The sequence below is a fragment of the Pelobates fuscus genome, chromosome 1, assembly GCF_036172605.1.
Source record: "Pelobates fuscus isolate aPelFus1 chromosome 1, aPelFus1.pri, whole genome shotgun sequence".
Classification (NCBI taxonomy): Eukaryota; Metazoa; Chordata; class Amphibia; order Anura; family Pelobatidae; genus Pelobates; species Pelobates fuscus.
This window is the reverse complement of record NC_086317.1, coordinates 390550215-390568013: the sequence shown is the minus strand read 5'-3', so window position 1 is coordinate 390568013 and position 17799 is coordinate 390550215. Positions and strand designations below refer to the sequence as shown.

General features: G+C 39.9%; 1 protein-coding gene across 1 annotated transcript in view; it reads right to left on the bottom strand.

Moving 5' to 3' along the window:
• Positions 1-13196: 13196 nt before the first annotated feature.
• Positions 13197-17799, bottom strand: part of GDF11 (growth differentiation factor 11) — a 179073-nt gene continuing 174470 nt past the window's right edge. The window contains exon 3 of the mRNA XM_063426578.1: positions 13197-15002. Within this exon, the coding sequence (XP_063282648.1) occupies positions 14622-15002 (381 nt within the window). The 3' untranslated portion in view covers positions 13197-14621. The remainder of the gene's footprint in view (positions 15003-17799) is intronic.

The window sequence follows — 17799 nt, the reverse complement described above, 5'->3', positions numbered from 1 at the left end:
AAAGACAGTGTTTACATTGAAAAGTGTGCAGGGACAGGGAATAAACACCAGAACAACTAGATTAAACTGTAGTGGTTCTGGTGACTATAGTGTTTCTTTGAGAATTGTTTTTTGATGTTAAAAAACTTTTAGCTGGATCCTAGATTCCAAACAAATTTGTCAAGCCCTGCACTGAATCAATGTGACTCAAGCAATCTCAAACTGTGTTACAAATGTACAAAAATACATATATAAGTTACTGTTCTGGAGCTGACCATCTGGCTGATGGGGCTCCTTGTGGGGACTTCTCTGAGAATGCTGTGAAAAGGGTGGGGTGTGACTCTCCATCTTCGGTCATTGGCTGAGGGGCCTTCATGGCAGTTTGGCTGATAACTCATAGTGTAGTTAATACTGTGTCCTAACTGCTCAGATGCTATATAATCTTGCCTATCTACCTAGTGGTATTTACATGTTTTAGCTACTGGAACTAGCCTGCTTTTACTTTACTCTAGTGTGTTCAGCATGTTTCTACATTTGTTTATCTCACAAAAAAAGAGACCGTTTGCTCATGAGCATATATCTTCTGCATTCTTGATGTCTGTATATTTGCACTATACTTCTCCACGTCTCTCTTTATTCTGTATTGCATAACACAATGTCTCAATAAAATAAAGATTTGGAAAAATAAGAAAAGATAATATCCATATTGTAGAGCCTAAGAACATTACAATGTGGACAAAGGCTCAGTATGATATCGGAATATTTGGCTACACTTGTACTTTGCCAAAATAGTGATTTTTTTTCCCGGTTTCTTATATTTACAAGGAAAAAATAACCCATTTTAATTGTATGCAGCAGCAATAGGAATGCACCGCTTCTTGCACATGAAATCATGTCAAATGTTAAGTTACTTACACCCAGAAACTAAATAATTTGTTTTAATATACTACTATGCTACTAATATAATACTATGCTAAATTTCTATTGTCAAAAGGGCCCTTTCATGCAGAAAATAATTATTTGATGTAACTTCAGTTGGACAATGTAGGCATTAATGCTCTTTTGGTGTTGTTTACTTGCATTTAGCAGGTTATAGTAACAGTACCATCATCAGACAGGTTTCTGTGTTACATGAGGAAGTGGTTGTTTGTGTGGATGGTGTAGTTGTAGATAGGCTCCCATCAGCACCATGGACAGGGACTGAGAAAAGTACCCATGCTGGTGTTGACTACTCATTTCATCTATTGCACTGATAATGCATTTGAAAAATAAGAAACAATAAATACATCTAAAAGTCTTTGGTTTGCTGCAGATATCCATGGTCTTCACAGACCAGGACGTATTTACAGATCTGAGAACCCATTATAAGATGAGATGTCTGGGGCAATTAGAGACTGGCCTACCATGGTGAGTCATCAGGTTCTCTGGATTGTCAGTATCAAAATGTTCATGTGGTCTCTTTGCAGGTACATGGGTATTTTCAGGAAAGTGCTTGATACTTGGGTGACAAATAAGATGAAGGCATAGACACTTCTGTAGGAGATATTTTCTGTAGTTATTGTATTTTGAGTTAGATACCAGTGACCATAAAGATGGGTAGTATACCAGAGGTTGCACTAAATACATTTTACATGAAAATATGCAATCCAGAGTGTAATGTAAACTGTGTTCCTTGATCATAGATGATAGCTTCTCATAAGTCATGAAAATAATGATTTTTCCCACTGAGAATGGTAGAACTATGAGCAATTTAAATGATAATCAAATGAGTTTACTTTGATCTTTCAACTCATGGTCTGAATGGAAGACAGTGTAATGAAAATATACCCCAACACGCAGGATTCAGCTAAACAGAAGACAACACAGAGGGGAGATACGTCTACCGGACCGGACGTATATAGAAGAAGTACAGAGTCAGGAACAATCCGAGGTCAAGGGCACAAAGAGACAGCGTAAACTAGGACTAGCCGGGGTCTGGTACACAGTAAACAGCAAGCCGGCAAACAAAACAGATAAGGATAAAGAGAAAACGTAGTCAGAAAAAAAGCCAAGGTCAAGTACAAAGGAACACAACTGAACACAACAAGCGCTAAAGGGAACTGAAACAGAAACCACAATAGGGCAAGGAACCAAGGGGAAAAGGTGAGTATAAATAACTAAACATGTATTTTGATTGTTCCCTGTCATCTCCACGCCCCCAAAAGGTCAGTGTATGGGGATTGTGGCATGACAGGGACCAATGGGAGGCCTTTTCCAATTTAGGCTCCCACTGTCCCTTTAAGAGCGCGCCCGAGACCCGCGGCGCGCTCTTAGAGTCAGGCGGGACACGTGACCGCTTCTTGCTGTTCCTGCCTTCGGATGAGCCGCGTGCGGCTCGTGCAGCAGCAGGACCGCGCGCGTCTCGAACAGAGGACCCCGGCCAGCCCCTGGAAAGGGTAAGTACCGCTAGAGACAGTAGTTATTTGTTGAATATTTGTTTAGACAAGAATATGGATTTTTAGATTTTACACAGATGGAACATGTTCTAACATAAGTGCGAGTACACAAAAGGGGTATTGTGGAAATATCACAGAACTTTGGCAGAGTAGGTGCTAATGACTATTCACACATCCATCCAAAACTTGATTCCTAAAATCAAATTTTTCTTCACTTCCATTTGCAGAGATTGCCAGGTTACAAGTTATATGTGGAATTGTGGAGGTATATATTAATACATTTTAATATTAATAAACTGTAAGAATAACAGTAAAGTAGAAATTGCATGGAATATTGTACAGGGCTGCCAATCAGACATATTAATAGTTCTTAAAACATTTACTCAAATAGTGATGGTAGCAGTAGTTCTGTAGATAAGTGTGAGTCTGTACACAAGGTTTTATGACTTTGTGTTAACCATTATTTGCAGCATGTATGTTGTACAGGATTCCAGATATTGAGGATTTCACAATATTAGTGGATGTAAACATGTTAAACTGCTTTATTGAGCTCCATATAACAAAGAAGACATTAAGGGGCAGAGCTTGTCTGAAGACCAAAATTGATGTGATCTATTCACAAATCAAGAGTTTTTTTTACTTACTTAGAGACTTGAGGTCACTGGTCACCTATGAGAAACAGGTGAGGTGCCGACTGCCCATACTTGGATATACCCCACCAGTCCACGGACCCTATTTTCTCTCTTTGGACAAATGGGAGTTTTTCTGGTCCACCCCAATGATATCAGGTCCCTGTCTCTTCACACCCAGCACCCTAATTTGGCTTCTTAGTGAGCATCTCACTCTGTTTGTCTGGAAATGGCTGCTGTATTTAGGATGGAAAAGATCATAAGACAATTATAACCTCTTATGCACTTATTGGGTTCTTGTGACCTCCTTTGCTCTGCTTTTTCTCAGACCTAGGGCACTCTCCTAATGATGACAACCTATACATCTGGCTTCAGATTCTCTGAGGAGGGAAAAGAAAGCAATCCCTAACCCATGCATGCACCCGCTTGCATATCTGTTTGCTGTTTGCACCCAATCTTCTTCAGCACTAAACTTCATGGTGACTTTTCAGAAGGAATTTACCAGCACTTCTCCAAGGTTGCTAATGCAGAACCCACATTTGAGATTGGACTGAACACATCACACTCGTTATTTTTGACTGTGTATAAGACACTCTTTTGCCCTATTTGTTAATGCCTTACTGATGTCCCACACAAGTTTTCTAGTTTTCCGGTGCTCTATTCTCTATTAGCCTGGTGCTTTATAGACTGTTCAAACTCTTGAATTATTGCCATTTTGGTCCACTGTGATTGAATCAGGCTACCACGTGTCAGGAGACTGCTTGTTTTTCTGAGTCTAACAGCATGCAGATTTACAGCTTCAGGCTTGAATACAGTAAGATTTTTACTATATTTATGGAGGCATGAGGGGCCCAGGGGGGCTAGATGGTGGTGTCAACACTATAGGGTCAGGAATACATGTTTGTGTTCCTGACCCTATAGTGATCTTTTAAGCAGGAAGTTGTAATGTTGTGGCTGATCAATGTATAATGACCTGTCTTTCTTGAGGTTCACATTACTGAGTTCTGCTTTATTTATTTCACCCTACCCATCCAAACATGTAATTTTTTTTTCCAGTATTGTATTATTTAAAGTCTTACTGCACTGTATACAACATTCTAGGTTTTAAAGTTTAAGACATATTACTCAGCAGGCTCCGAGGCTAGGCGCGCTGGACACAGAGACCTGAAGACTTACTAAACTATTAGTGTCCAACCCATGATATGACTGGAAAATCCAAAACCCAGCCTTAAAGTCGCACTCCTAACTTGACAATGACTATCCACTCCTGCTGAACCCATACTTTCTAGGGTTAATGATTAATGAGCATAACTAGACAACTAGAGAAAGGGCATCTTCTGACGAACTGTGAGACAGGGCCGGCGCGTCCTATAAGCGACTTAGGCAGTCGCCTAGGGCGCACCAGCCCGGGGAGGGAGGGGTGCTAGATTTATGTGACTGGCAGGAGGGACCCGCACAGTGCTCCCTCCTGCCGGTCACTCAATGTAGTGTGGTCGGCAGAATGACAGGGGGAAAAGACCACTAAAGGGGGTGGGGGGAGAAGCGGACAGGGACCACTAAGAGGTGGGGGAGGAGGGGGGAAAGGACCACTAAGGGGGTGGTGGGGAGGATGGGGAAAAGCACCAATAAGGGAGTGGAGGGAGGATGGGTGAAAGGACCACTAAGGGGGGGAAGAGGGTAAGGACCACTGAGGGAGGAGGAAAGGACCACTAAGGTGGGGAGGAGGGGAAGGACCACTAAGGGGTTTGGGAGAGGGTGGGAGGGGGGGTAAGGACCACTGATGGGGGAGAGGGAAAGGATCACTGAAGGAGGACAACAAGTGGAAGGACCACTAAGGGGTTTGGGATAGGGGGTGGGGAGGGATGACCACTAAGGGGGGGGGGAGAGAGGGAGGACAACTAAAGGGGTTTGGGAGAGGGGGTGGACCACTAATGGGGAGAAGAAGGCAAGGACCACTGAGGGGGAAGGACCACTAAGGGGGGGGGGGAGGGGAAGGACCACTAAGGGGTTTGGGAGATGGAGGACCACTAAGGGGATGGGGGGAGAGGAGGGCCACTAAGGGGGGGGGGGAGTGAGAAGACCACCAAGGAGGGACTGCAGAGGGACAGGGGGCCAAGGGAGAGTACTAAGGGACAGAAGGGGAGATCACTAATTGACAGGAGGGGAGAGCATTATGAAAAGAATAAAGAGCTGCAACCCTCTCAGCCCCTATTCTACCCCACAAACCCTCTCTTTTACACTACACACATATACAATGCATCCCTACTCACGCACAGACACACCGAAACACACAATGCATCTCTTATGCGCACACACACAGAAACAAAATGCATCTCTTACACACACTCAATGCACCCCTTACACACTGCATTAAATTACCTTCTTAAGAAACACACCTTGCATCCCTTACACACACCCAGAAACATACAATGCATTCCTTACACACAAAGACACACTACACCCCCTGTACACACACACACTACATCCCTTACACAAATTGGTATCCCTATACACTACATTACATCCTCTACAATAACACATAACACATCCCCTACACACATACACTCCACTCCCTGTGAGAGAACTCATGGGTGGGCCGTGTAGGCATACTCACGGTCAGGCCCTGGGGGCCCAGACCTTGAGCTGTGAAAGGGGCCCCAAAAAATTGAGTTGCTTCCTGTTCGTTAATTGTTGTGAGCACTGTTACAAACAGTCTCCAGAGAGCCTCATCTACACCAGACCTGTGGAGTCAGACTGAGCCCATCATCAGCCTCTTGTCCTCATCTGGTGGTAAGTAGGCAATCCAATATATTATTAGTGGCACTAATCTCTAGTTTACCTCACATTATTAAAGGGCCACTATAGTCACCAAAAGCACTACAGCTTAATGCAGTGGTTATGGTGTCTATAGCCTGTGCCTGCAGGCCTTTTAATGTAAACACACTGCTTTTCAGATAAAATACACTTTGTGTAGCACTGGCGTTGCCCCATATGGCAGAGCACATGGGCGGGGCATTGTGATGTCACATGGTGGGCAGGACATATGGGTGGGTGGGGGGAGACGGCAATTTTTTTTTTGCCTAGGGCGGCAAAAATCCTTGCACCTGCCCTTCTGGGTGATACCTTGCTTAACAGATTGCATTACTCATTAACTGAAAAAGTCAGCAAAGTTACTTAACTGTCATGGTTTTGGTTTCCCTCTCATGCTATTACTTTATGCTTTTAAATTTTGGACGATACTTGTAAAATATTAAGATAACTATCTAACTACATGATCATTCTATCTGTGAAGCGCGTAAAAGCCCATACTGCGTAAAAGCCTATACTGTACTCAACTGTTATATTGTTATTACTACTAAAATTGCAACTAAAGAATTCAAAATAATTAAAAAAATACATATTACATGCTCGTACAAATAACAGCCAAAAACTATCACTACTGTAGTACTATGCTACCAATATAATTTTGATATATAAATCCCTGGTAACAACCTCCTGACACATTTGTAAAGCAGTGAAAGGCAACATGAGTTTTCTGAAAATAACAATTGAGTACAAAGCACGTACTTCTAAGTTAAAATATTAGGTACTTACTGTAACCACACAAATTAAATTAAAGAGTTGCACAGGTAATACCATACAGATTCACATATTCAATGTTGCATAATTAACTAAATGAAAGGGTTGCTCCACAAATATATGTCTATACAAAATGTAATTTGGCTCCCAGTAATTATGGTAGTGTAAAGCAATCTCTTTCCTTATCGTCTGATGTATGGGATTGCTGGGTTTAAACAGAGCACAGAATCTGGGTGGCAATGTGTGTACTTGCTATCTATCTGTGTTTCCCATGGACGTCACCTGAGGACAGTTTACTTTTTTGGATTTGGGTACAGGGTTATGGGTCATATGATGTTACTGGCACATGGTATCTCCCTGAACAGCTCTGGGTGGCCTAGTAGGAGATTATGGGGGAAGAAGGGAGGGAGGGTTTGAATAAATAGCTCCTTCTATTCCCTAATTCAAACCACCCCTCCCCTTCTACCCCCACACATACACCGTTGTGATTATTATGAAGTTATTTTTTTTTCCATTTCTGAATTTGGGTCACTGTCGCCCCACTATACCAGAGGACTCACAAGCTGGAACCGGTACGTGACCAGAACAAAAGGAAGAGCTTGTTAAACTTTTGACATCTAGCTTGGAGAAAAACAAATAAACAAATTGAGCTTGAAAACTGTACAACTGAGAGCATGATTACTTCCCCTCACTCCTGCCTGCTGGATCCACCACCATTCAATTCTTTGTCTCATTTTAGTTCTCATTTGCTGTTATTGTCACATCACTGTCCCTCACTTTGTTTAATTCCACATTTTTATATTTTATTTTTCTCATTCTCTGGCATAGTTTTAAGTTAATGTTTGTTTTTCTTTACTTTTTTGCCTTGGTTTGTTTTGTTTAGACTTTCTTGTGTTACGTTTATTGTATGTTTAGACTTTCTTCTTGAACTCCTATTGATTCTTTAATTCTACCCTAGATTAGGTTATTTCATTGTTCCAAGTATACAGTTTTTTCACTATATGTTAATAAATTCTGCATCTCTCAGGAAAACATTGCTTTCACTGAGGTTAAAGGAGAAATAAAGATGCAACTACATTTATTATTTATTTTTCTAACAATATATATTCAACTATTATCTTCTCCTTTTTATTAGCATCAAACAGAAACAAACAAAGCTGATGTGTAAGGAGAAAGTTGATTTTCACTACAAAAATGAAAAGTTGCTATCAGTATTATCCTGTAGAAAAGCACCTATGATTAATTCAAGTGGAAGATTTACGACATTTGCCAAGTTTAGATACTTCAGCTCATCAGCTATTATTCGATAATTTGTTAAACATTCCAGATTACAGCCCAATCTAAGAACTAAAAAAAAAAAAGGTACGAGAGAAATATACTTATATACCGTATATACTGGAGTATAAGTCGAGTTTTTCAGCACATTTTTTGTGCTGAAAAACCCCAACTCGACTTATACTCGAGTCACTGTCTGTGTTATGGCAATTTACATTGCCATTATACAGACTGGGGGCTGGCAGGAAGCACTTACCTCTCCTGCAGCTCCTGTCAGCTCCCTCCTCCCGAAACTTACAGTGTGAGCTGACAGAGGTGCTGACCGGACTGGCGCGGAGGAGAAGGGAGCTGACAGGAGCTGCAGGAGAGGTAAGTGCTCTCTGCCAGCCCCTCCACTGAACTGCCAATGCCACTGGACCACCAGGGAGTGAGAGCCCCCCACTCCCTGCCATGTATCAAGCAGGGAGGGGGGACGAAAAAAATTATAATAATAATAAAAACAAATAATACAAATGCCCACCCCCCCCCCACACACACACTGCACTCATACACACACACTGAATTCATACACACACTGCACTCATACATACACACTGCACTCATACACACACTGCATTCATACACACACTGCACTCATACACACACACACTGCACTCATACACACACACACTGCACTCATACACACACTGCATTCATACACACACTGCACTCATACACACACACTGCGTTCATACACACACTGCATTCATACACACACTGCACTCATACACAAACACTGCACTCATACACACACACACTGCACTCATACACACACACACTGCACTCATACACACACTGCATTCATACACACACACACACTGCATTCATTATATACACACACTGTAAATAAATATTCAATTAATATAATTTTTTTAGGATCTAATTTTATTTAGAAATTTACCAGTAGCTGCTGCATTTCCCACCCTAGTCTTATACTCGAGTCAATAAGTTTTCCCATTTTTTGGGGGTATAATTAGGGGCCACGGCTTATATTCGGGTCGGCTTATACTCGAGTATATACGGTAAGTTCTAAAATATACATTTTCCTTCAGCTATACCTTTAGAGCAGTGTTTCCCAACCCAGTCCTCAAGGCACACCTACCAGTCCAGGATTTAAGGATTACCCAGTTTTGTCTAAGGTGTTTTTAGAAAAAAAAGAAAAAACACCTTAGACAAAACTGGGTAATCCTTAAATCCTGGACTGGTAGGTGTGCCTTGAGGACTGGGTTGGGAAACACTGCTTTAGAGTAACACATTTAATTCATTTATATTGATGAGTGTCTTAGTGAGTGTCAGTGTGCTTGAGAGTCTGTGAATGTTTGTAGTAGTGTGTGAATGTGCAATAGTGGATCTGAGTGTCTGTATGTATAAGTGTCTGTGAGTGTTTGTAAGAGTTATCTAGTCTTCTATGACAGCATTTCTTAGAGTTTATGATTAAATCTGTGAGTGTGCAAGTGAGTCTCAATACCTGAAAAATAATTCACAAGTCAACATTGCTTTTTAACATTAAAAAGAGAAATGTTTACGTTTTTTGTCTTTCATTGGAAAAACAACTTATGTCACAAATAGTCATAGTCTTACAGAATCAATCACAGTCTTAAAAAGGAGTGAATGATCGTGTGATGGTCTATGTTATAAAATACTTTTTCAATTAACCCCCACAATTTTCCCTTTTAATGTTAAGTATAATAATGACACCTAGATATTACAGGACATCACTCTTGTTTTATACAATGCCCCTGAATGCCTTAAGTCAGCTTTGTTCTCACCTGACAGTAGAATTAAATCAAACCATGGACTGAAGTTTAGCACTGATACCTTACTATTTTAAGGAAACAACAATATTAGGCGAATACTTACTTTATAAAGAAGTCTTACATAACATAACAGACATGACTGACCGCTGGACACATGAAATATAAAAAATAGTATTTGCACATTAAAATGTAGGAAGAATTTAGTAATTTGGCTACTTCTTCACATATATTGCAATGCGCAAATGATCAGGCTCAAAGAAGAAGACACCAAAACAAATTAATTTGAGCTATCTTATTTTTTTTATTGTACAAAAACACTTCTATAAAAATGGAGGAGTTGATGCCTGGATGTAAGAAATTTACAATACCACATACTAACAAATTACAGAGTAACACCATTTATACACAGCATCAGAAGCCCAAAAAGCATGCTATTCTTCACTTGCAGTTGCTATAAACCTTTTATTTGAAGCTTTTTCACTAAACGGATATAAACCATCAATAATAAAGCTTTTCCTTGGAACAATGAGGATGTAAACGGTCTCCTTCGGAACAAGGATGAAAACAATTAGAAAATGATTTCAGATTTTCTAAAACACAAGCCCCACTTTACCAATTTAGATTCCTATTGTGACGTAGTGCTAGAACTCATACTGACTAGTTACATCAAAGTTTCCTGTACAATTAAAGATATAATTAATGGTATAATGAGTGATGTCAGTTATTCCAATAAAATAAAACGTGATGGTGAATGTTACAAAACAAAAAGACTTTCAAGAGGTGATGTTATGATGAGACATTTAATGACTGTATAAACATAGTAGAATCAGTTTACTGTTACGGCCCTTGTTTACAGTGTTTCATAAAAGCGTAATCAGCTCATACATTGACGAAGAGGAGGCACTCACCTCACCAGGAGGTTCAAAATTTTCCATGTATTTGAAAATTCCATCTTGCTTTCCATATACTGGACTCTCTTCTTATCCTGTATAGTCCCCATCACCCTCACCCTGAGATCTTTTGTGACAGTCAGTTACCCAACACCACTTGTACATAAAAGGTACATTCATGCTGCTTGTTCCTGTCTTCAGTGTGCACAGGAACATTGTACCTTACAAGCAATTCATAGGAAGTCTACTTCTGGCTCCATCCCATCCTATTAGGAGATGCATAGTGAGTCATCCAGGTACAAGTATAAACCATTAATATAGGTATGATTAAAACACAATATTGTTCAAAACAGCCATATTACAACATAAGCTATAGCTAAAAAGGAAATTTCCTGAAGGGAAAAACAACAAAACATTTGTAACATTCAGAATTATACAGATACAAATAGTTGTACCTTGAAAAACATGTAATTTAGTTGAACCTGTATTTTTTTTTTACAAGGTGAGGGAAGAAAATATCCCTATGCACTTTATGTTTTTTTAACAGCAGGCACTGCTTCCTTAAAAGTGCTCGTTATGTTTTCTTAATTTAAAGTGTAAAGAAAATACATCTCTGCCCCCACCCTGTCATTCGTGTAAGAAATAAAGGTCATTTTTACCTTTATAATCATGAAGGTTACTAAATATATTTCATTATGAAGCAATCTATTTTTGCCTGTAGCCTTTATACACTCTGTTAATTAGATTGGATTTAAACCCAACATACCATTCATACCAAGTATAATTTGCAGTGCCAAATGTTTCCAAACATATGAGTGAATTCCCTCAAAAGGAGCAAATAACACAGCTACCAAATTAAACAAAAAAAATGTTTAATGGCTAAACTGGGTTTTGTGGCTGAATTCACCTAAAAGCTGCAATTCTCTGAATTATGCACATCTTTCAGTTTAATGAATCAACCCCTATAAATATTAATTTTGTACACATTATTGGTGTATCTTTTACACTTGTTTACCTGTAGCCACTGCATCAGCATTTTAATAGGAAAACACCATAACTACTATCTGTGGTGGATCCTATGCGTGGAGTGTCCTGTTGCCCCCCCCCCAGGGTAAGTAGTCAAATGATTTGCAAACATTTCCACAAGTTACCAGGTGCCCGCCGTTGCTCCCCTGCTGTGAGCTCAGCCCTGTCTGACACTATCAGCCAATGAGTAGGGTTTAGCTCGGTGGGGTTAAAAGAAGCTCCTTTCCACAGAAGGTGGTGGCAGAAACCCAGTGGACCACAGATATTTTGTTAAACTATTTGTACATTTGACTATCCTGGGATTGCCCCAAGACCAGTAATACCGGGGGGACTACCGTAGGTGTGGTTATGGTGCTTGGAGAGATGCTTTAATACCAGGCGGTGTTAGTGTGAAATATTACTGTGGGACAGTACACACTTTGGAACTCTGATTTCCAGAGTAAAATAACAATCAAACAACACATCCAGTGAAGACAATTAATACGACGATTCGCTGTGCATTCTTTATCTGCTCAGATGTTTGTCAGTCTTCACATAAAAATACAAGAATAGAGGCATGTATTGTTAGCATGATGGTTATATTAGAAATAAAGGCTTGAATTTGCAGGCAGAAGCCAGTGATTTACACAAAACATCCAAGTGATACAATGTAGAGGCTTGCACAGTAACATAGGGCTAAATTGGCAAGAAGATATGTACAACCCTAAATTAGGCATTACTTTATCTCTCTTTTTTGGCCTTTAAACCCAGGAGCCGACCTCCAAACTATTTTCCCTTGCTAGAAAATCTTCTCACTCACACATACACAAGTAAACATACACATACAAAGGTGGACAGTTCCAGCTTCGAAGGGCCTATCTCTAATAGCTGTAGAGCTCTCATGGGTGCTCACAGTGCAGTGCCTCCTAAACACAGTGGACAGAGGCTGGGCAAGCGTGTCCCTTCAAGTCTGGAGCCTGTTGGAGACTAAACAGGAACAGAAAATGGCATCTTTTCTTCCACTGGTCAAAAGACCGTCTATAGTGCAAATGGTGCCATGCCCCACTCTCCCCTCAAAAAATAATATGACAAAAAAAACAAAAAAAAAACCTTTATATATGTGACTATTGTATGGATTTTGTGAAGCAAGCCCTTTGGATCTAAATAGGTAAAAAATCCAAAAATTCAAATTGCGATAAGTTTAACAAATAGTCTATGATATCTCTAAACTATATAGTTTGGAAATATGAAGCACAATGAAGGATGACCTTCCTGCTGAAATTAACACCAAATTGTGCCCTTTCCAAATGTTCAAAAGTACAAAAGTATCATAACATTCTAGTTTATTGTGACTTTGAAAGTAAGCTTTGGTGTCCAACATCACGTATGGACTGTTTGTATTACCCTGCATCTGAGACACATTAAATTTTGCGGGGGTATTGTATACAACAAACCTCATTAATATTATAATTAATATTATAATTTTTATGTTAGTTGTAAAGCATAAGATTCATAACTTGTGAAACAAGTGGGATGTTACCTTTAATTTAATTTATGCCTGTTATCAGACAATAATAGTACGTAAACACTAAATGTGATTATTGGGATTTGGGAAGTGGTTGGAAAATATATACCAAGGACTGAATTGTTAAAACAATTGCAAATAACTGGGTTAAAATGAAAAATGCTCACAATCATGATCCTTCTTATGATATAAATATGCAGCACAATCAATTTTACTACATTTGTAGGGAATAAAGAACATGGTGCAGAGATCAACCAATGATTAAGACCGAAAGGCTGGGAGTGAAAGTATAGAGTTGTTAGTAGACAGTTCATGTTAAATATGCTGCAAATTGAGGGATGCAGTTACACCTGAAAATCTAGGATGATGAAAACAGGAATAGCTAGTTGTTTTATGGTATTTATTTTGTGCATATTTTGCACAAAACAGACCCACAAATACAAGGAAGTATTATAAGGAACCTCACTGAAACCCAAAGTTAGTCCAATCCCTGAGAAGCATTGACACCAGGCAGATGGTAAGACAAGAATGCTTTATAATTCCACATTCCTTTACCCTTCAGGATAAAAAAAAAAACTGCATGTGTGATGCTTTAACACTTTTTGGTACTTTATGGCAATATGCAGGTAAATTGCCCATGTTAATAGCTACCCTGCATTTTATGGAAATTTCACTCATAATTCCCCATTACATCTTCAGAAAGATGTATTCCATATTTTAAGGGGATAATTGTATTTCATGATGAAACTGATGGGGCCTTTTGTTATTCATTTACTTTACTCTGTGTATGCTTTGTTTTCTTTTACTGTATTGCACAGAACATTAGACACAACAAAGACGTTATTCACTCAATGGGGAGTGTTGCAAGGGCTAAGGAAACAGGAGGATTTCTAAAGATGGCCAGGTAGAAGAAAAAGGGTGTAGATATAGCAGAATACAAATGCAATCAATGTGATGCACTGTGAGAGAGCCAGTATTTGTCATTTGTCATTCCAAGAACATAAAAGGGGTGACATTAAAATTATTAGGCATTTTAAAATCTAAAAAGCTGTCAACAGCGATATAGATCTTAACATTTTTTGGTTCAACTTGTACCCCAGTTTTTCTAAGGATTGTTTTGGGAGTTAAAATGTTCCCAAAAATGTTAAAACAAATATACTCACATTGTACCCACTGAGGTTGGTTTTTAGGTTGCCAACCACAATTCTTGGTCTCTTACTACTACCATAATATGGCACATCACGGTTTGCGAAGCTATGTTTGTTTACCTTGGCCATGGACTAACTCTCAACTGGACATTTTCAATGATAACACCAGTTATTGCAAGAACGTAACTATAAAGCAGAAATCAGATGCAGAGTGCCAAATCTGTAGCTTAACCTGTATAGGATAATGGGGATTGGAAACATTAAAATGCGCCATCCCCAGTCCCAAATTTTGGTCTGTTTATACCCTTGAGAGAAAGAAAGGAGTTAAAGGCGAGTGGGTAGAAGTAGGGGACCAAAGTCTTAAGAGCAGCCACACCTGTCTACAACCATACCAGGGATTTTGCCATAAATAATTTGTTGCTTGTCATTAAAGTATAGCATGTTGATGGGTGACATTTTGGTTGGGGTACAGCAAGGGCCTGCAGAGCCCTGTGGGTTCGCTTGTCGAACAAGATGGGTGTGGGGATACTTCTGCATAAACATGTACTCGCACTGGCCAGAACAATAATTGGCTTTGTAACGTTTTGGGGCAATAATCCAGTCCCAGCCAAAGGCCTCAAAGTCGACAGTTAGAGGGTAGCGGCAGCATCTGGTTTCAGTCGAGTGTTCATCACAGTCTAGTCCAAGGCTACGCTTTGATCGTTTGTTGTTCTCCATCACACGCAATTCCATGAAAGGGTGCTGTTAAATAGGAGAAAATATGGAATCAATCAGACAGAATAAGACGGTCAACTCAAGCAACATGATAATGCAATACAAATCACAGTCAAATTAATTTTTCACAAAGATGGCCTCCAAGAAAAGTGGTCTTGTCACCTTGCGATGATCTCTGGAAAAAATGTGAAGACTCCACAAATGACAATGTTGCTTTAAATTGAGAACTTAAAGGACAAAGGTGAAATTAGATATTTCTTACATTGAAGGAAAAGGGGATATGTGAGAGAGAAGTAATTTATGATACATAAGGATTATATTATCAAATAAATACACTGTTGAATATTCATTGACTATTGTGTTATTTTAGGTGGAGATTATGGAATATATTCACATAACTTCTCTTTTGTAGAAGCCTGTTTTTTTGCTCGTATTTGTTTTTTCTTTATTAAAATACTGAGGAAAACTATGAGTGGCATTGCTTCTGTGTATAAATAAATATATATATAATAGATAAAAGATATTCACATATTCAAACCACATATATAAAGACAAACTTTCCCTGTTCATTTACAGTTTAACATATAGAGTTAGATATTTGGGTAAGCGCAGCGGTATATGAATGTGATTTTGAAAGAAGTCCTGCATATTAGTGGAAGCAAGGAAAGAAAAATGCTAAAAGTCAAGGACAAAGATATCAAGGCTGATTTCAAAACACCTTTATTATGATCTTCTCTTTTGTTAATAATAACGTCCGGTCTCTATTCTTTCATCAGTCCTTATTCCTGCTTTCCCTTACTTTTCCCCTCTGTCACTTTAAATCAGCTTACTCTATGTTAGTCATCTCCTTCCCTTTCGCTTTTCCTCTTTTGTCTGTTCCACTTTCTTTTTTTTCCCTCTAGTATTCGTTTTACATCTGCTCGCCTTTCTTTTTTTTCCCCTCATATTATTTCTGCTCTATTTTGTTCTCCTCTATCTTTTTATATATCAGTAAATTTCCCTTTTCTATGCTCCCACTGTATTGACAGCTGCCCAGAGACAGATTATGGGCATGATGTCAGCCGTGGGTGGTCAGGTAATAAGATGAAACCATTAATAAAAATAATAATAATCTACAGATGTTAGGCATTTTAAGTGTCTCCAGGTGGCTGTCCGTAAGTAAGTCAGCTAGTAAGTCAGCTAGTTGTCATGCAATGCATACAGGGTCAGCCTTAAATCATTTTAGATCAGCCAATTACAGTACAAAGGATCACACAGAAATATCACACAGAGCAGTGGAAGAAAGAAAATATTAAGAAATAGTGGCACGACAAGTTGATGGAATACTAAAAAGTTACATTTACTTATCTCAGTCTTTCAGGGATGTCATATAAAGCCTAGTAATGAAAAGGAGATTGTGAGTTCACCTCTGGTCACTATCAATATTATTTTTATTGTCAATTACTTGTTAAATGTTACCCACAGCTCCAGTCCCTGCTTTTTGAGTCTCCTTACAGGTTGAGAGCATTAGCTGGGCGCTCTCAGCTATCAGCGTTGTCCTGTATCGGCCATGGTTAGGCTGACCAAAGCCATCCAGCTTCTCTGGGAGGAGATGACTGAATAAAACACAGAAGCCAAGGGGGACTGAGGTAAGTTGCCTGTTTTAAAATCGTTTGACAAAATTGATTGAAATAACGCCAGGGCATTGATGGCACCATAACCACCACAGTGGGTTTGGCAGTATACCTAAATGGTGCTCTATCCATGTAAATGACATTGAAGGATGTCACACAAACTTGGGCACTTTAGGAAGACGAATGAAACCAGGTGCAAAGCGGTGTGTTTCATCATCGCTGATTTTGATTAATTTAAACAATTATTTAGCTTAACCGTAGTGTTTGCTTGCTATGCAATTCTGACACTTTCAGGGGGCCGAAAATAATATACATTAGGGTGCTCAAAAATTTTGCAGTGTGATGCCCTCACCCCGGAGAAAGCAGAAACGCTTGACGCGCCGGTGACTGAAGAGGAGGTCAAACTAGCCCTAAAAGTAGCTAAGAACGGTAAAGCACCAGGCCCGGACGGTTTCCCGGTAGAATACTACAAGAAGTTCAGCGACGAACTGGTACCGAAATTGGTTAACGCACTAAATAGCCTACGGGAAGGAGCATCCTTTCACAAGGAATCCCTAGCAGCGACGATCACGGTGATTCCGAAACCGGGCAAAAACACAGAACAAGTGGGGAACTACCGCCCGATAGCTCTCATAAACACAGATGTCAAGCTCTTCTCGAAGATACTATCTTTTCGACTACAGACGTACATGCCGCGACTGATCCACCCGGACCAAACGGGGTTCATCCCAGGCAGGGAGGCCAGAGACAGCACCCTCAGGCTCTTTGTGGTCCAACACGCAGCGAAACACCTTAAGAAGAAGCTACTTCTGCTATCCACGGACGCAGAAAAAGCATTTGATAGAGTGGATTGGTGATTTATGATGGAAACACTGCGGAGAAAAGGCAACGGAGACCAGATGCTGCAATGGATCGCAACACTCTATCATCAACCAAATGCTAAAGTCCGAGTGAATGGGGCACTCACAGATAGCTTCAACATAAAGAACGGAACCAGGCAAGGCTGCCCACTCTCGCCGCTTCTATTTGCGCTCACCTTGGAACCACTCCTGGATAGAATACGAAGGAACCCAGGATACTAGGCTTCAGCCATAGAACGCAGGAACACAAGGTCGCCGCTTACGCAGACGACATGCTATTCTTGCTGGCTGAACCCCTGGAATCGATCCCCCACCTTATGACAGAATTCCAGACGTATGGCAATTTATCGG